This window comes from Scyliorhinus torazame, chromosome 10 (assembly GCF_047496885.1).
Source record: "Scyliorhinus torazame isolate Kashiwa2021f chromosome 10, sScyTor2.1, whole genome shotgun sequence".
Classification (NCBI taxonomy): Eukaryota; Metazoa; Chordata; class Chondrichthyes; order Carcharhiniformes; family Scyliorhinidae; genus Scyliorhinus; species Scyliorhinus torazame.
The window spans coordinates 99,729,965-99,747,977 of NC_092716.1; the positions used below are offsets into that span (position 1 = coordinate 99,729,965).

The window sequence follows — 18,013 nt, forward strand, 5'->3', positions numbered from 1 at the left end:
CAACAAATCATTCACTCTTCACATCAGCCTCATCCCATTCACCAAGTGGCCTTCCCATCTTGCAAGACTCAGTACTCTGCATATATAGTCTGATCAGGCTGTATAGCTGATCCTCGTTGCTCTGATTCCTCATCAGTCTGTCATGTGGCCATCTTGGTAAGGATAACTCTTGTCCAGAAACTGGAGGAAAGTACTATCCTTCCAGCACAAGCCCCTGGCAACACCACACACCTAACAATTTGATGGGATGGTACTAACTGTTACTGCTGAAGGCCGAAGGGAAATAAGAGGTAGTTGGCTTAAGGAAATACCAGTGCAAACCGAGATGGAGAGATGAGTCCTGCGAAAGCAATGTTCACACGTCTGCACTGCTAGCTCTATCCCCTGCCCGGACTTGAGACAAATTCTTTTGGCAGCCAGAGACATATAGTTCCTACTGCTGAAGCCAAGGGAGATATGTATGTGAATCCAGTAGCAATCCACAAGAATTTGATTTTCACCCAAACCAGGGGCCATAAACATAAGAGGGTCACTTATAAATCCAATAATGAATTCAGGAGAAACTTCTTGACACTGATAATGGTTAGAATGTGGAACCCAATGCTTCAAAAAGTAGTTGGTGAATAGAAGAGATGCATTTAAGGAGGAGGTCGATAACACAAGGGAGAATGCAATAGAAGAATATGCTGATAGGATGAGGTGAAGTAGGATAAGAGTAGGGCCCTTCAGAGTATATAGACCAGCATTTTTTTTATTCGTTCATGGGGCGTCGCAGGCTGTGCCAACATTTACTGCCCATCCCTAATTGCCCTTGAGGGGACAGTTAAGAGTCAACCACATTGCTGTGGATCTGGAGTCACATGTAGGCCAGACCAGGTAAGGATGACAGATTTCCTCCCCTAAAGGACATTAGTGAACCAGATGGGTTTTTACGACAATCGACAGTGGTTTCATGGTCACCATCAGTCTCTTAATTACAGATATTTTATTGAGTTTGAATTCCATCACCTGCTGTGGTGGGACATGATCCCAGGTCCCCAGATCATTATCTTGGGTCTCTAGATTACTAGTCCAGTGACAATGCCACTATGCTACCCGCTCCCTTAGAATAGACCCAGATGGGCCAAATGGTTAGTTTCTCTATTGTCAACTCTATGTAATTCGAAAGTTCACCAACATTATGGTGATATGTCAGCTGTTGTAAGGAAAGCAAAGGTAGTTTTAAGGGATTTATATTTGTATCGGCAAACATTGGAAAGAAGATATAGTTTTAAGTGGGTTTAATTTAATGTTTCAATGCTGGGAAGGGTAAAACCTTTAGTTAGATTCAAGGATGTGTATGTGTGGGGGTTGGTTTCAATTCCACTGTGATTATAGGGCGCATGGTGGCACAGTGGTTAGCCCTGCTGCCTCACAGCTCCAGGGACCTGTGTTCAATTCCGGCCTCGGGTGACTGTGGAGTTTGCACTTCCTCCCCGTATCTGCGTTGGTTTCCTCCGTGTGCTCCAGTTTTCCCCCACAGTCCAAAGATGTGCAGGTTAGGTGGATTGGACATGCTAAATTGCCCCTTAGCGTCCAAAAGGTTCGGTGAGGTTAGTGGGTTGCGGGGATAGGGTGGAGGCATGGGCTTAAGTGCCCATTCTCTTTCCAAGGGCCGGTGCAGACTCAATGGGCCGAATGGCCACCTTCTGCACTGTAAATTCTATGATTTTGTTGTGCTTAGTGAGGGCTACGGCATTAAGAGTAAATAAACAAACAGTGGTTGCTTTGGAACTGGGATCTTGTAAGGTCGAGGAACATTTAAGTTTTAGCTTAGCTCATCTGATTGCAGTTGGAGATGGGTAGTGAGAGAGAAGGAAACTCTCAGCTCTTCGAGAAGCTGTTGGTTTAGAAGGCTAAAGAGGGAACATATCTCTCAGCCGTGCTAGAAGAAAAGCCATTACTATAGAGTAATGGTTAAGAAAACAGATGCTGAAAGCCTAAAGTCCAGCTAGTTAAGCAAACTAGAGAAATGAAGAAAAGTTTCCAAGAAATCTGGAGTTAATGGAACAGAGGAAACTGGGATCTAGAACAAATTATAGTTCAGTAAGGTTACAGAGAATTGAAAAGGCATTGGAGTGTGAGAGGCCAGAAAGATATTTGCAGTTGTGCTAAGTGTTGTGAGAAATTACAAAAGTTGGAGAGACATTATTTGAAATAATTGTGGAAATCGGTGGCTGGACCTTGGAGTTTATGTAAAAGGCTTTAAGCCATGATGGCGCGGAGCAGTGGTTAGCACAGCTGCCTCACAGCACTGAGGACCCAGGTTTGATCCCGTGTGGAGTTTGCACATTCTCCCCATGTCTGCGTGGGGGGAGGGGGGGGATAAAATGGGGGGGTAGGGGAGCTGTGGAGTGGGGGGGGGCAGGATGGCGGGGTGTTCGGTATTTAGTTGTGTTGGTTATTTGCAGCCCTGTTGGCTTTTTTTCTTCTGTGATTTTGTTTGATGTGTAAATATATAAATGCCTCAATAAAACATTTTTCAAAAAAAAATTGGAAGCATTGTTTGTTTCAAAGAGTCACTTGTAAAACCTGGCCTGGATTTCGAATGCAAGCAACCAAGGGAAAGCATTATTATGAGAGAAGATTTTAAAGCGTGTTTTGGAAGTGGAGTTTGGAAACTCCCATGTGGACAATCGTTTGGGGGGATTACAAGGAGAAAACCACAGACACTAACTTGGGTTCAGAGTGGAGTGTGTGTATTTGGCCACAGCCAATCTGTGTGCTTAAAGGGACTTTGTAATTAAACCATTGTAGCTTAAGATAATTAATAATAATCTTTATTGTCACAAGTATGCTTACATTAACACTGCAATGAAGCTACTGTGGAAAAACCCCTAGTCGCCACACTCCGGCGCCTGTTTGGGTCACAGAGGGAGAATTCCGAATATCCAAATTACCTAACAAGCACGTCTTTCGGGACTTGTGGGAGGAAACCGGAGCACCCGGAGGAAACCCACACAGACTCAGGGAGAACATGCAGACTGCACAGACCGTGACGCAAGCTGGGAATCTAACCTGGGACCCTGGCACTGTGAAGCAGCAGTGCTAATCACCGTGCTACCGTGCCGCCCATAGATGTACTTTGTAATCAGCGTTAATCTTAAAATCTGTGTGTAATTATTAAGCTAAGAGGGGAGTAAAGGAGTATTGTATCATAATTCCATTTTTAATGTATCTTTTCTCTATGTTAAAACTGATTAGCCGTCCTGTGACTCTGTTCCTTCGTGTTTTACATAAAATAGTAAAAGCTGTTGTCTTTTGAGCCAGGGTTCCATTCTGAAATCTTCTCGTCCAGTTACAATACCAACTGGGATCGTAACATTGTTACGGTGTGAATCATGCCCAAAGCTGCGATGTCTACAAAGACCACCATGGTGCTTTCTACAGAATTGGATATTACACTGACTGGGATCCCAGAAGGTGCAGCCAATTTTCCAAAACAATAATTTGGCTTACCAGTAAACACCTCTGGCAGTATCCAGTGACATCCGAACACGCGTTGACCAAGGGAGGGGTTTCTTGCTATTCAGTACATTTTTCAAGTTCCCACGTTCACAGTACTCCATTACGATCAAAAACTCGGACTGGTGAGCTAAGAGCAAGATACAGGAGGATCAGTGTGAACTCCTCACGTGAGGGGCGTCTGCCAGCTTTTCAGATGTGTTTCCCAAAAAACAGAGAGCAGGATCACAGATATCTCCTGCCAATGTATCAGCAATTGCATATATTTTAACTTAATAACAGTTCTTCTGTGTACAAAAAAAAACAAAAAAACAACATAAAACAGTAAACAGGTAAAATACAGCATTTCACCATTACAAAGAGACAGACCAAACCTGGTCCATGAACAGTCTGCATAGCACAAGAACCATAAATCCACAAGGAGACTACGCGTGCCACACATACAGGCCCCAATACACTACAATATAGCTGTACAAACGGAAAACCACAACATTACAGTTTATGGACACGATAGTTTATGGATAGATTCTATTCCATGGGGCCTCTTGTATCAGGATCACATTTACCACAAAAAGCAGCAATCTGTCTGATACAGATTTGTACCCCAATCGCAATCGCTGAGTGCAGGAGAAAATCAGTGCACGGGAGTGAGTCTGCTAACTCTCCTACACTCCCTAACATAATGTGGAGATGCTGCGCTCCGAAAGCTAGTGACTCCAAACAAACCTGTTGGACTTTAACCTGGTGTTGTAAGATTTCTTACTGCTCCCTAACATTGGAAGCCCATTCAGTCCATCAAGTCAATTCCACCATTTTTTTCTTAATTCAGTTTTCATGCTTTGGTTTTGTCTCTCTTAATATCCTAACAAAAATCTAAGAACCTGAGCTTGAAATGTTCAATTATCACCCTCCCTCTCCCACAACTGCCTTGCCGGCTTAATGAGAGAGGTCATTCCAAGTTTCCACTACTCGGACATTATACCCGAATGGTATACCTGGCTGCACTCACCTTTCCTATTCATACAGATTCCATAAATATGCAAAATGTTGTCCGACCTGAACTGATTCATCGTTTCAGCTTCTTTCATGAAAATCTTTTGAACCTTGCTGTGATGGGAAAAGAAACACAGTTACTCAAGAGTAAAAAGCTGGTGAGAAAGTTCAAAGATGAATTTGCTGGCAATGTATGCCACGTGGTCAATCACAGAAGTACATCGGAGATCATAGGATCATAGAATCTTAACAGGATATAGAAGAACAAAAGTCCATGCTGCCCGTCTGAACTAAAAACCCCTACCCTCCTGGGGACCATCTCCCTCTATTCCCATCCTATTCATGTGTTTGCCAAGACGCCCCTTAAAAGTCACTATTGTATCTGCTTTCACTATCTCCCCCGGCAGTGAGTTCCAGGCTCCCACTACCCTTTGTTTAAAAAAAACTTGCCTTGTACATCTCCTTTAACCTTGCCCCTCGCACCTTAAACCTATGCCCCCTAGTAATTGACTCTTCCACCCTGGGAAAAAGCTTCTGACTATCTGCTCTGTCCATGCCCCTCATAATCTTGTAGACTTCTATCAGGTCGCCCCTCAACTTCCGTCGTTCCAGTGAGAACAAACCAAGTTTCTCCAACCTCTCCTCATAGCAAATGCCCTTCATACCAGGCAAGATCCTGGTAAACCTCTTCTGTACTCTCTCCAAAGCTTCCATATCCTTCTGGTAGTGTGGCAACCAGAATTGAACATTATATTCCAAATGCGGACTAACTGAGATTCTATACAGCTGCAGCATGATGTGCCAATTTTTTACATGAAATGGGCCATTCAGCCTATCATACCGTTGCTGGTTCTTTGAAAGAGCTGTACAATTTAATCCCCCCCACCACGTCCCCCGGAACTCTGCAATTTAGTACATATCAATTTGCCTTTTCATGTGGAATATGATTCCACAGATCTTTCACAACCCTCTGTGTGAATGACTCCTTATTTCCCCTCTCGTTCTTTTGCCAATTATTTTAAAATCTATGACCTCTGGTTGACGGCCCACTTGGAGGAAGAAACCGTTTATACTGGGATTTCTATTATGTCACAAAGTAACCGTCTGTCAGGAACGTATCTGTGTTCCAATTCAAATAATATCAAAACCCCTTACAATTTTCAATATCTCTATTGAGTCTCCACTTTTTACTTTCCAGAACACTTAATAGAACAGAGACTATAGAAGGTGGTAAGAATCTAACCCCAGAGCAAAAAAGGTGGCAAGTACAAAAAGGGAGGTGGTCAATGCAGGACTGAGGGTATTGTACCTAAATGCGCACAGTATATGGAACCAGGTAAATGAGCTTGTTGCGCACATTGAAATTGGCTGGTACGATCTTGTGGACGTCACAGACGTGGCTGCAAGGGGATCAGGGATGGGATCTAAATATCCAAGGATATGTATCCGATCGAAACGACAGGCTGATGGGCAGAAGGGGCGGGGCTGCATTGTTAGTAAGGAATAAAGTTAAATTGATATTAAGATGCAATATAGGATCAGAAGGCATAGAATCTGTGTGGGTTGAGTTGAGGGAGTTATGTACAGGCCCCCAAGCAGTAGTCAGGATGTGGGGCAGAAAATAAATCCGGAGATAGAAAAGGCATATAAAAAAAAGTCAACATTACAATATCATGTTCTATGGGGGACTTCAATATGCAGGTGGACTGGGAAAATCAGGTTGGTAGTGGATCCCAAGAAAAGGAATTTGTGGAATGTCGAAGAGATGGTTTTTGGAGCAGTTTGTGACAGAGCCTCCTAGGGAACAGGCAATTCTGGATTTGGTGATGTGTAATGAGGCAGAATTAATTAGGGAACTTAAGGTGAAGGGACCCTTAGGGAGCAGTGACCACAATATGATAGAATTTACCCTGCAGTTTGAGAGGAAGAAGCTGGCATCAGATGTAACGGTATTACAATTAAATAAAGGTAACTACAGAGACATGAGGGAGGAGCTGGTCAGAGTTGATTAGAAGGGAAGACAGTGGAAAAGCAACAGTTTTTGGGAGTTATTCTGGAGGGACAACAGAAATTCATCCCAAGGAGGAGGAAACATGCCAAGGGGAGGACAAGGTATCCGTGTCTGATGAGGGAAGTCAAGGACAGCATAAAAGTAAAAGAAAAAGCTTACAAAGTGGCGAGGAATGGTGAGAAGCCAGAGGATTGGGAAGCCTTTAAAATCGAGCAGAGGACAACCGAAAAAAGCAATAAGGGGGGAGAAGATTAAATATGAGTGTAAGCTAGCTAGTAATATAAAAGATGATGGGAAGAGTTTTTTTCAATATATAAAAGGTAAGAGAGAGGTATGAATAGACATTGGGCCACTGGAAAATGAGGCTGGAGAAGCATTAATAGGAAACAAAGAAATGGCAGAGGAACTGAATAGTTACTTTGCAACAGTCTTCACGGTGGAAGCGACCAGTGGGATGCCAGAGCTCCAGGAGAATCAGGGGCAGAGGTGAATGTAGTGGTCATCACTGAGGAGAAGGTACTAGGGAAACTGAAAGGTCTGAAGGTGGATAAATCCACCTGGACCAGATGGACTACACCCCAGGGTTCTAAAAGAGATAGCTGAGGAGATTGTGGAGGCATTGGTGGTGATCTTTCAGGGATCACTGGAGGCAGGGAGGGTCCCAGAGGACTGGAAAGTGGCTAATTTAGCACCCCTGTTTAAAAAGGAAGATAGGCAGAAGATGGGAAATTATAGGTCGGTTTACCTGACTTTAGCCATTGGTAAGATTATAGAGACCATTATTTAGGATTAGATTGCGGAGTACTTGGAAGTCCATGATAAAATAGGACTGAGTCAGCATGGCTTCGTCAAGGGAGGTCAGTCTGACAAATCTGAGTTCTTTGAGGAGGTAACAAGGAAGTTAGACAAAGGGAAACCAGTAGATGTGATTTATTTAGATTCCAGAAGGCCTTTGACAAGGTGCCGCATAGGAGACTGTTAAATATGTTAAGAGCCCATGGTGTTACGGGTAAGTTATTGGCATGGATAGAGGATTGGCTGACTGGCAGAAGGCAGAGAGTGGGGATAAAGGGGTCTTTTTCAGGATGGTAGCCACTGACTAGTGGCGTTCCTCAGGGGTCAGTGCTGGGACCACAACTTTTCACAATATACATTAACGATCTGGAAGAAGGCACTGTTGCTAAGTTTGCAGATGATATAAAGATATGCAGAGGGACAGGTGGAAATGAGGAAGCAGGGGGGGCTGCAGAAGGACTAGCTAAGGAAAGATGTGCTGCCCTTGGAAAGGGTCCAAAGGAGGTTCACAAGAATGATCCTTCCAATGAAGAATTTGAGGACTCTAGGTCTGTACTCGTTGGAGTTTAGAAGGATGAGGGGGGATCTTATTGAAACTTACAGCATACTGCGAGGCCTGGATAGAGTGGACGTGGAGAGGTTGTTTCTACCAGGTAGGAAAAACTAGAACCAGAGGACAGAATCTCAGACTAAAGGGTCGTTCCTTTAAAACCGAGATGAGGAGGAATTTCTTCAGCCAGAGGGTGGTGAATCTGTGGAACTCTTTGCTGCAGAAGGCTGTGGAGGCCAAATCACTGAATGTCTTTAAGACAGAGATAGATAAGTTCTTGATTAATAAGGGCATCACGGGTTATGGGGAGAAGGCAGGAGAATGGGGATGAGAAACATATCAGCCATGATTGAATGGCGGAGCAGACTCGATGGGTCGAGTGACCTAATTATGCTCCTATGTCTTATGGTCTATTGTAGTACAACTTGCCTGAAAATTATAATGTAGTGTCCAATCGCATCTCATTCAGAACACTGTAGACCCAATAATGCTCTAACCTAAATCTGTCTATTTGACCAGTATATTTTGCATAAAACAAAAGGACTGAAGGATTTCTGTTCACACTTCTAGGGCCCTGAATTTCCAGCCATTACTTCAAGCCTTTAATGCTTGAATGAATCTTTAATCTCATAACATTGCCTTAGATTAAATTATAATCAAAGTTTACAAAGAAACAACATCCACTGCTTATTCATTGACAATACCATTTAAACGCATTGTCAATTGACTGATGGGCCGACCTACATTCACTGTCATTGGGTGATTGTACCACCCAGACTTGCTGATAATTGGCTACTTTCACTGTCTACAGTTGCTACCCATTGGCTAACTGTACCACCCACACTTACTGCGGATTTGCTGACTGTACTCCCAGCTCTCGGTGCCCATTGGCTACTTTGGTAATTATATTCGACACACGAGAGAAGGTGCGGCCGAAGCTCATTGCAATCCACACTCACTTTATATCGGCAGACTCACTAATGAAGCGTTTAATCGCAACGGGCTGTTTCAAGAACACTCCTTTGTAACACATTGAAGTGTTAGTTCTCTGGAAAGGTTTACTGTCCTTCTGCAACTCGTGCATGTTAATCTCCCGGATTCCAGCCACTGGTGGAGAGGAGGCTGCTTTTTTATCTGTATTCAGAAAGAAAATGGAGAGAGCAGAAAGAATGAGAAGATTACAAAAAAATAAAACAAATCACTGTCCTGATTGTGTAGCCATTCCAAACTTCTCGACACGATTTTAACTTTCACAATGTGCAACAGATGAATTTATGACTGCACAAGTAGGTTTCGTAGTGGTAAACCATGGCAAGGGTTATATGGCAATTGCAGCTACGTCCTGTGATAGCAGGTCAGCGTCAACTGAATGGAGATGATGGATTGTGTCAGGAGGCAGGTTGGTGGAGGAGGAGGACGAAGGGAAAGCTAGTGATTCCAAACAAACCTGTTCGACTTTAACCTGGTGTTGTACGACTTTTTACTGTGCCCACCCCAGTCCAACGCCGACATCTCCACATCATGGTTACTGATTTTGGCATTGAATTCTCAATCTTAATTACAATGTTAGAAGTATTAACAAATTGAGAAGGATCAACAAACTAGATAGCTAGGTAAGCATATAAAGATTGTTTTTTGATACTTATAGTGATTGTCTGTGGCAATATGAGAGGTGGAATAAATAGGGGTTATCTGTGGGTGCAGGTAAGGGAGAGAGCATGTGTGCATCTGTGTGTCTGTATGGGTGAATGAATTTCTATGTTTCTATGAGTAGGTGTGTGCTGATAGCTGCATAGGTACATGGGCAACGTGTGTGTGTGGTGTTATGCATTCACTGGTTTGTTGTATATCTCAAAAATCTGATTTATCTAAGAACAATGCTGACTCTAGTTCTAAATCCAGTTTATTTGCAATATACTTTAAAATATCTCCGAACTTACAGGATTTATACACACATGGTCTCTGCCAGAACCAAGGGAAGGAACTTTATGGCCTTTCCCACTGGCAGGATTGTCCATTCCCACCAAAGTAAATGGCATTTTGAATGGCTGTCTGCATTTTACGGCCCAGTCCTGGAATAATTCTGCTCAAGGTCTTTTCTTCACTACGCTTCACTGTATAATTAGTTCTCTCTAGCTCCACTCACAGGCTTAATCAGTCAAGTACAGTTACAAAAATCAGTGAACAGACCAAAATAATTAAACGCAGATTACTCAAACCACTGAATACGACATGAGAGTGTGTTTCTGGAGGCATGGGTATGAGCATAGGCAAGTGGTGTGATGGAAGTTGAGATCGCTTTCTATTCATGTTTCAGAGTGGGTGTCCATGTGTTTCTCTGTGTTTGTGGTGTGAGTGAGCTGGTGTCCATGAGTGGGTGTGGATATGTGCAGTATTAGTGTGCATGTGCGGGACATGGCTGCATACATAACTCCATTCAGCAATGCTATATCCTCAGTGCGGAACATCACTCATTGGGGTTGTGGGTCACAAAGCTGACTCTACAAAAGTACTGGAATTTGACTCATTAATTTATTTTCTAACCACTTCTGCAACCAAACCCGAAGTGCGGAGGGCCAGTACAAGAGTATTAGGCATCCTAGGCGAACCTTCAGTCTTGTGCACCCCACCACCCCCTGCATAATTAACAACGAACATTGTGCATTCGCATTACGAAAAATTCTGCATTTATAATTACAGATTTGATTTTACATGATAAAGGTGAATATGATTATACTAATTGTAGATTCTCATTGTTCCACACATTTCACAGGATATGCACCTGGAGAAATGTACATTATAATGTGTAAAATGGCTTATATGATGTAATACTATGTTCCTGCTATGGTTACTGGATGATTTTATGTGCAATTTGCGCAATCGATAATCATATTGGGCAGCACGGTAGCATTGTGGATAGCACAATTGCTTCACAGCTCCAGGGTCCCAGGTTCGATTCCGGCTTGGGTTACTGTCTGTGCGGAGTCTGCACATCCTCCCCGTGTGTGCGTGGGTTTCCTCCGGGTGCTCCGGTTTCCTCCCACAGTCCAAAGATGTGCAGGTTAGGTGGATTGGCCATGATAAATTGCCCTTGGTGTCCAAAATTGCCCTTAGTGTTGGGTGGGGTTACTGGGTTATGGGGATAGGGTGGAGGTGTTGGCCTTGGGTAGGGTGCTCTTTCCAAGAGCCGGTGCAGACTCGATGGGCCAAATGGCCTCCTTCTGCACTGTAAATTCTATGATGATGATAATGAGTGAGATTAAATTACATACTTTGATATTATTTACTGGTTTGCAGTAGGTCATTACTTCTGCAGTTTCATCAATGGTTCATCAGTTTTGTGTGGCTGTTCTAGGTGATCGCCGAGTTTGCCTGGTGGTTGCACAGCCCTGGAAACAAGCTATGGTACAGCTTTGGGTGCTGTCATTTCCAAAACCTTGCATTTACACAGCATCTTTAATTTTGTAAAATGCTCCCAGATGCTTCACGGAGGGCTATCTAAAAGGAATGTGGCTGCCTGGTGCAATCGCACATGAGAAGCGGAATTAAAGAACAGGAAACAGTCAGCTGGTCTATTTTTTCTATTCTTTCATGGAATGTGAGCATCCCTGACTAGGCCAGCATTTATTGCCCATCCCTAATTTCCCTTGAGAAAGCATTGATGATCTGCCTTCTTGAACTGATTCAGTCCTTGAGTCGATCTTGTACTCACCTGATGTAATTTCAGCTTAACGTCCTTCCCATTCACTCATCCTGTTAAAAACAGGTTGTGCTGCCTGTTCATACAGGCTTAATATTACTCACTGGATATCATCATGGTCTTGATCTCCTTAATGTCTGCTGTTATCTCTTCCAGATTCTTCTGGATTTGTGAATTTGCTGAGTTGTCACATTCATCAGGCAGATCTGTGCGGATATGGTTCACAAAGTTTAGAATTTCTTCCAGAGTAACAGGTTGCAATACCTTCAATCACCTGAGTAACAAACAGGAGTGGTTTGTAAATGGGGAAAGTCCATGCAGGGCTTGGCGTTGAAATCTGTACTTTTCAACATTTCCAGGAATGATCTGGAAGAAGCCTGTTGATAACCTTGGGGTAATGTACCCCTTGGGTAGGAAGCTAACAGGATCAGGCAGACCACCCTCCCTACCCCATGGCCCCCAACCCATTCCACTCTCCATTGCAGGCAATGGAAGTACATTGGATGTATTCCTATATTCTGTACACATCGAGCAGCTGGGTATGAACCATGGGCAGGATTCTCCGCTTGCCAACGCAGATATTGTAATCGTCGATTGGGCAGGTAATCCCTATTTCCGACCGAATTGGGGGCGGCGCCTGTTTTCAAATGGTCCGCCCCCTCCAAAACGGCATCATGGAGGAGTACGCTGCATGCCGTTGGGACGGCCTCAGGACATTACCTGAAAGCCTTCCCCTGATGCTCCGCCCTCGATGGGCCGAGTTCTCGACGGTGCGGGGGACGTGTGCTCTCAGCTTTCGGGAATCCGGCATGGCGGCTGTGGACTGTGTCCAGCGCCACCACAGTCAGGGGGTGGGGGGGGGTGCCGTGCTGTTGGCCGAGGGGGCTTCTGTGAGGGCTGGGGGGACTGGTGCGGGGTGGTCGAGGGATGATGAGGGGGATTACAGTGGGTCACTATCTGGCAGGCCGGGTCCGCACACGGACGCTGCCATTTTGTACGGTGCGACCGCTGCAGGTCATCGCCATGCGCATGCGCAGCCACAGACCCGGCAATTCTCCGGCCGTCTGGAGGCCGGGTGTTTTTCGTGGCGTGGCTGCTAGCCTCTCACCGGTCAGAGCATCCTGTCTGACAGCTCAACAGGGAAGACAGGACCAAATTAATTCAATCAACTGTTGAGTTCTGAATTAACCCGGTTCTTTCCCTCACCTCTATCCCTTTCTGTACAGACTCTCTCAATGTTTATCCAGTACTTCCTCATCTTCATGTTGCACAGACCTAGATAGTGACATGGTCTTGTTACTAACTCTCACTCCAGCTATTACCTTCTTTCTCTGCTTTGCTGATATCATTCAGAGATTTCTCATCCTCTTGTTGATCCTGCCTGTCCTCCATTTCCCGGGTCTCCTCTTTAAAAGTGTTCCTTGTCTGAGAGAGGCTGGCCATCAGGACCAGTATCAGCTGCTGTGCCGCATCATTCAGACGGTCGTTGATGTGTCCAAACTTCTCAAGGATGTTGGAAGCTCTCACGATCTTCTTGATGCTCCCCCAGCTGGTGAAGCTCTTCACCAGACCCTCCGCGTTTTGTAACGTAAGTTCCAGCTCTTTCAGTATCTTGTCAACGCTGTGTCCCTCCAGGAACCTCTCGTCCTGCACCATGTTCACCGATATCATCAGCATCTCGATCCGAGAGCATAGGCGCTCACACTGTCTCTTGTTCACCTTCACCTTTCTGAGGTGAGTGTAAATGTCTGCGGCCAGGTTGATGATCTTGGGAATGTATTCCATCTGAGAAAAAAGCAGAACAGGAATGGATACGAAGGTTGGAACTCATTATTTTTCCCATCACTACTGAAACCAAGGTGAGATTGCCACATGCGCACACAGTTCAGTACAGATGTACACGATTACCCCTGCAACAGTGAACCCGGTCATCTGCCATAACTCTCAGCAGCTCTACAGAAACACTGGAGAAATGGCATAAATTACATTTTAATGTAAAGTGTTGCTGTATGTTTGATGTAATGATAATAATCTCTATGGTCATAAGTAGGCTTACATTAACACTGCAATGAAGTTACTGTGAAAAGCCTCCAGTCACCACACTCCGGCGCCTGTTCGGGTACACTGAGGGAGAATTCAGAATGTCCAAATTACCTAACAGCACGTCTTTGGACTGTGGGAGGCAACCGGAGCACCCGGAGGAAACCCACGCAGACACTGGGAGAACATGCAGACTCTGCACAGACAGTGACCCAAGCCGGAAATCGAACCTGGGACCCTGGCGCTGTGAAGCCACAGTGCTAATCACTATGCTACCCTGCTGCCCATATATTGACAATAGAAGGATGTATACCTTTAAAATGTTGACAATGTACAGATGTGTATATTTAAGATATTGACTATTTAGAGTGTTTATATTTGTTGAAAGAATTTGGGATGCTGTGATATGTTTAAGGTTCTATACAATCTTAGAATCATAGAATTTACAGTGCAGAAGGAGGCCATTTGGCCCATCTGATCCGCACCAGCCCCCGAAAATAAACACCCTACAGTTCCAGCCCATCCGTGTACCCAGTAGCCCCACCTAACCTTTTGGAAACTAAGGGGCAATTTAGCATGACCAATCCCACCTAACTGCACATCTTTGGACTGTGGGAGGAAACCAGAGCACCCGGAGGAAACACATGCAAACACGGGGAGAACATGCACACTCCGCACAGTGACCCAAACCGCAAATCAAACCTGGGATCCTGGAGCTGTGAAGCAACAGTGCTACCCACTGCGTTACTGTTCTGCTATAAATAGAGTAAAGTAAGTAAGCAAAGTTGCCATAGGCCCAGATGACCGTAGGCTACTTTCCTCTTTGAGGTGGAAAGCTGACAGATGGTGATTTAATCTGAGGATCACCACACATCAATCGAGGGACATGTTGAGAAGACGGGGCCTTCATGAATAACCTCATGATGGTACGGGAATTGAACCCACGCTTTTGGCCTCGCTCAGCTTCACAAACCAACTGTTCAACCAACTGAGCTAAACTTGGTATAAGCAAATACAAACTTGTTACTGTTTACGCCTGTCAGATTATAAAGTAGTGCAACCAGTTATGTTACTAAACCAGTAATCAAGAGGTTTGAACAGGTAATTAACCAGGAGTTCAAATCCCACCACTGACAGTTTGATCATTAAAATTTACTCATTAAAAAAAATATTGTTATGCTGGTATCAGTAAAAATGATTGTAAAGCTAATGGATCATTGTGAAATTCTTATGGGTTCAAGAGTGATCTTTAGGGATCGAAACCTGTTTTGTTTACCTGGTCTGACCTACCGGTGATCCCAGAAGAAAACAGTTCATTACCACCTACTCAGGGCAACTAGAAATGGACAATAACCTTGATCACCCCCATTTACATTCCCTTTGTCATTATGTCCACAAGAACTTTGTCAATCGCCACCTATCACTGCCCTTCTATGTAGCACCTTCCCCCCCAACAAAAGTATAAACCTGACCCTATTTCCAGTTCTCTTCAGCTTTGATAAAGAGTCATCCAGACTCAATGTTAGCTCCCTTCTCTCTCCACAGATGCTGTCAGATCTGCTGAGATGGTCCAGTATTTTTTGTTTCCGATTCAGATCTGCAGTATTTTGTTTTTATATCATTACGGGCAATAGATGTCGGATTTATCAGTGGAGTCCACATCCCTAGAATGAGTGATTATATAAATAATTATTGCTTATATGCCAATATTTAAGAACATTTCTCACACTACAAAAATCACATTTTATAGAAAATCACTAATAAAACACAACTGCATAACAGTGGCAGAATTTCAGAAAGGGGTGGCACAGTGGTTAGCACTGCTGCCTCATGGCGCCGAGGTCCCAGGTTCGATCCTGGCCCTGGGTCACTGTCCGTGTGGAGTTTGCACATTCTCCCCGAGTCTGTGTAGATCTCGCCCCCACAACACAAAGATGTGCGGCCACGCTAAATTGCCCCTTAATTGGAAAAAGAAGAATGGGATCCTCTGATTTTCAGAAAGATAATTAATGGCAGTGAATTCCTGGGTGTGTAGTTTTTTTTCTGACACTGAGATCATCTGAAAAGTTTGATGAGAAAGGATTGAACACCTGCCAGTCTTTAAGGAAACTCCATTGGCCGCTTTTTGAGAACTGTAGTTCAGTCCAGGAATGGATTTGTTCACAGTTGATTTGATTCCAATTGTTCCTCTTGAATTGAAAATCCGAGGGGCGGGGTGGTTGCAAACATACCTTTTTAAATTTATTGCACTCCTTTCCCCCGCCTTCTGTCCAACGAGAAAAGCTCCTATTGCTAGCAGCGAAGTTTCCAATCTCACTTCCTACAAATTCTGTCAAAGCCTACACTCCCGCCTGATAATATTTCCTGTACCTGCCTCAACCTCGAAACTCAGCAGCTATTGGATAGCCCCGAAAATACTCCTGGCTTCCGTGCTGTCATCCGATCACACGTTTCCTGGGGCACCCTCTCCACCTTTGCAGAGCTCACCTGTCCATTCTTGTCAATGTGAAACCAGTGGCGGGCACCGCCTGCTGGGGCTTTGTGGTTACTGCAACAGAAAATTATATTCCAAAAGCTTTTGCGAGTTAACCAGCCCCTGAAGAGAGATGGAGGAATTGTGATGAATGCCCGTGCCATGTTCTTAGAAATGAGAAATAAGGTTAGATTACATATACATATAAATAGTATATTTAAATACTGCACATAAAGAGTAACGCGAAGGGAACGCGATAGTGCTGTGTGTTTAGTTTTACTGAAAATTGCTTCAAGTTGCACCGCCATAGAAACAAAGCGAGTGCAATGATAATTCTTAGATGGTGGCAATGATGCCTCGCTTGGAAAGGGGCCCATGGTGATAAGGCTAGTGGGATAACCAACTATATAATCTAAAAGCAAATTATTGCGGATGCTGAAACAAAAACAGGAAATACTGGACAATCTCAGCAGGTCTGACAGCATCTGTGGAGAAGGGAGCTAATGTTTCGAGCTGTTAGGCTTCATTTTTAACTAGGATTATACATTGTGTACTTCTAAAATAATATGTTTTCGAAGTAGTATGCATTCAATATATATATTTGCAAGTGCCTCTGTTCTGGGCTCATTTCAACAGAGCTGAAAGTCCCTCAGCGCCTGCCACACCAACCCCACACCAATCCCTGTAAGAATTTTGAAACTTGAAATAACTGTGGAAAACATCAAACGTGCAAAAAACGTCAAGAAGAAATCAACCAGCAAGGAAACTTGGTAGTTGATTATCTTAAATAGCATAGGGGGTGGGAGATTGTTCCAGATTGTTCATCTGGAACATGGAGATCCAAAATTGCAGTGCTGGCTCAGATCAAAGCGACATACCGATTGAAGCCATGATTTACCTGGCCTGCATATTTCCAGCAGACATTAAGTGCGCATGTGCTGATCCCTTTACCAAGATGACATCTCGTATGCTCCATCAATTCCGGTTGCTCCCTTCTCTCACTCCTGAAGGTGCTGGTTATTGCTGGATTGCAATGTCACAGGCAGCAGCTGTTCTCTGGGGGATCTTGCAAAGTGAACATTCTTTATGTGACGGCATGGACAGTGAATGTCAGCTGGACATTCAGCCATGTTCTCTCAGTCCAAAGTCATCTTTATTAATCAGCGGAATTCTCTGTTGACGGGATCCTCCGGTCTGCCGGCAGCACATCTACCCCTGCGAGTTCTGGAGGATGTGGGGTGGTCACAATGGGAAACCTCATTGGCCAGTGCGGGAACAGAGAATCCCGCTGCCGGCGAGATGACCCGTGCCGGAAAGTATGGCTGGTGGACCAGAGAATCCCGCCCAGTATCTTTGGGGTCACATGATGTGGGCATGGGAGCGACTGCATTTTCCCGAGCTCTGACTCTACTTGTCTTTAAATCCTTTATTTTATTCTAATGCACATCCCATAACTATTTAATTTTGGGATATATGTCTTCTACTATGCCCCTGGAAGATTCTGGTCTAGATTTTAGCAATGAGGGGCAGAGTTAAATCAGAAAATCCTGGTTTGATTGAGGTCCTGAGGCAGGTGGGGTAGGACCCAGCTTGTAGTGGTGGGTTTGATGAGCAGGCCTATGCCTCGGCATTGATGTTAGCATCAAGATGATGGCTGCCAGAAGTTGGACAATGATCTCAGCTCCGTGGTGCAGATTTTTGGTGCTCACTTTGATGAACTGAGAAATATCCTCGAGAGAATAATGGAAGAGGAGACGAGAATTCTGAGTGGGCCTGCCTTCGATCCTTGGAAATCCAGTTGGGATATATGTCATTTATCCTGACTGACTCGGGGGTAGGGGCTGGACAAGGGGTGTTTGTGTTTGCGAGGAGTGGGGGATGAATTCCCAACCGATTGAGTTGGCTGCCATGCTTTTGCAATCTCATTTGAAGGCTGGATATTTCAGG

General features: G+C 44.4%; 1 protein-coding gene across 2 annotated transcripts in view; it reads right to left on the reverse strand.

The window, feature by feature from the left end:
- LOC140430796 (mixed lineage kinase domain-like protein) overlaps window positions 1-15,960 on the reverse strand; it is a 68,779-nt gene extending 52,819 nt beyond the window's left edge. For both annotated transcript variants that reach the window (XM_072518494.1, XM_072518495.1), the window contains exons 1-6: window positions 15,825-15,960; window positions 12,876-13,338; window positions 11,658-11,759; window positions 8,813-8,987; window positions 4,514-4,611; window positions 3,499-3,634 (exon numbers count right to left, since the gene is read on the reverse strand). In XM_072518494.1, the coding sequence (XP_072374595.1) occupies window positions 3,499-3,634; window positions 4,514-4,611; window positions 8,813-8,987; window positions 11,658-11,759; window positions 12,876-13,338 (974 nt within the window). In that variant the 5' untranslated portion in view covers window positions 15,825-15,960. The remainder of the gene's footprint in view (window positions 1-3,498; window positions 3,635-4,513; window positions 4,612-8,812; window positions 8,988-11,657; window positions 11,760-12,875; window positions 13,339-15,824) is intronic.
- Window positions 15,961-18,013: the final 2,053 nt, after the last annotated feature.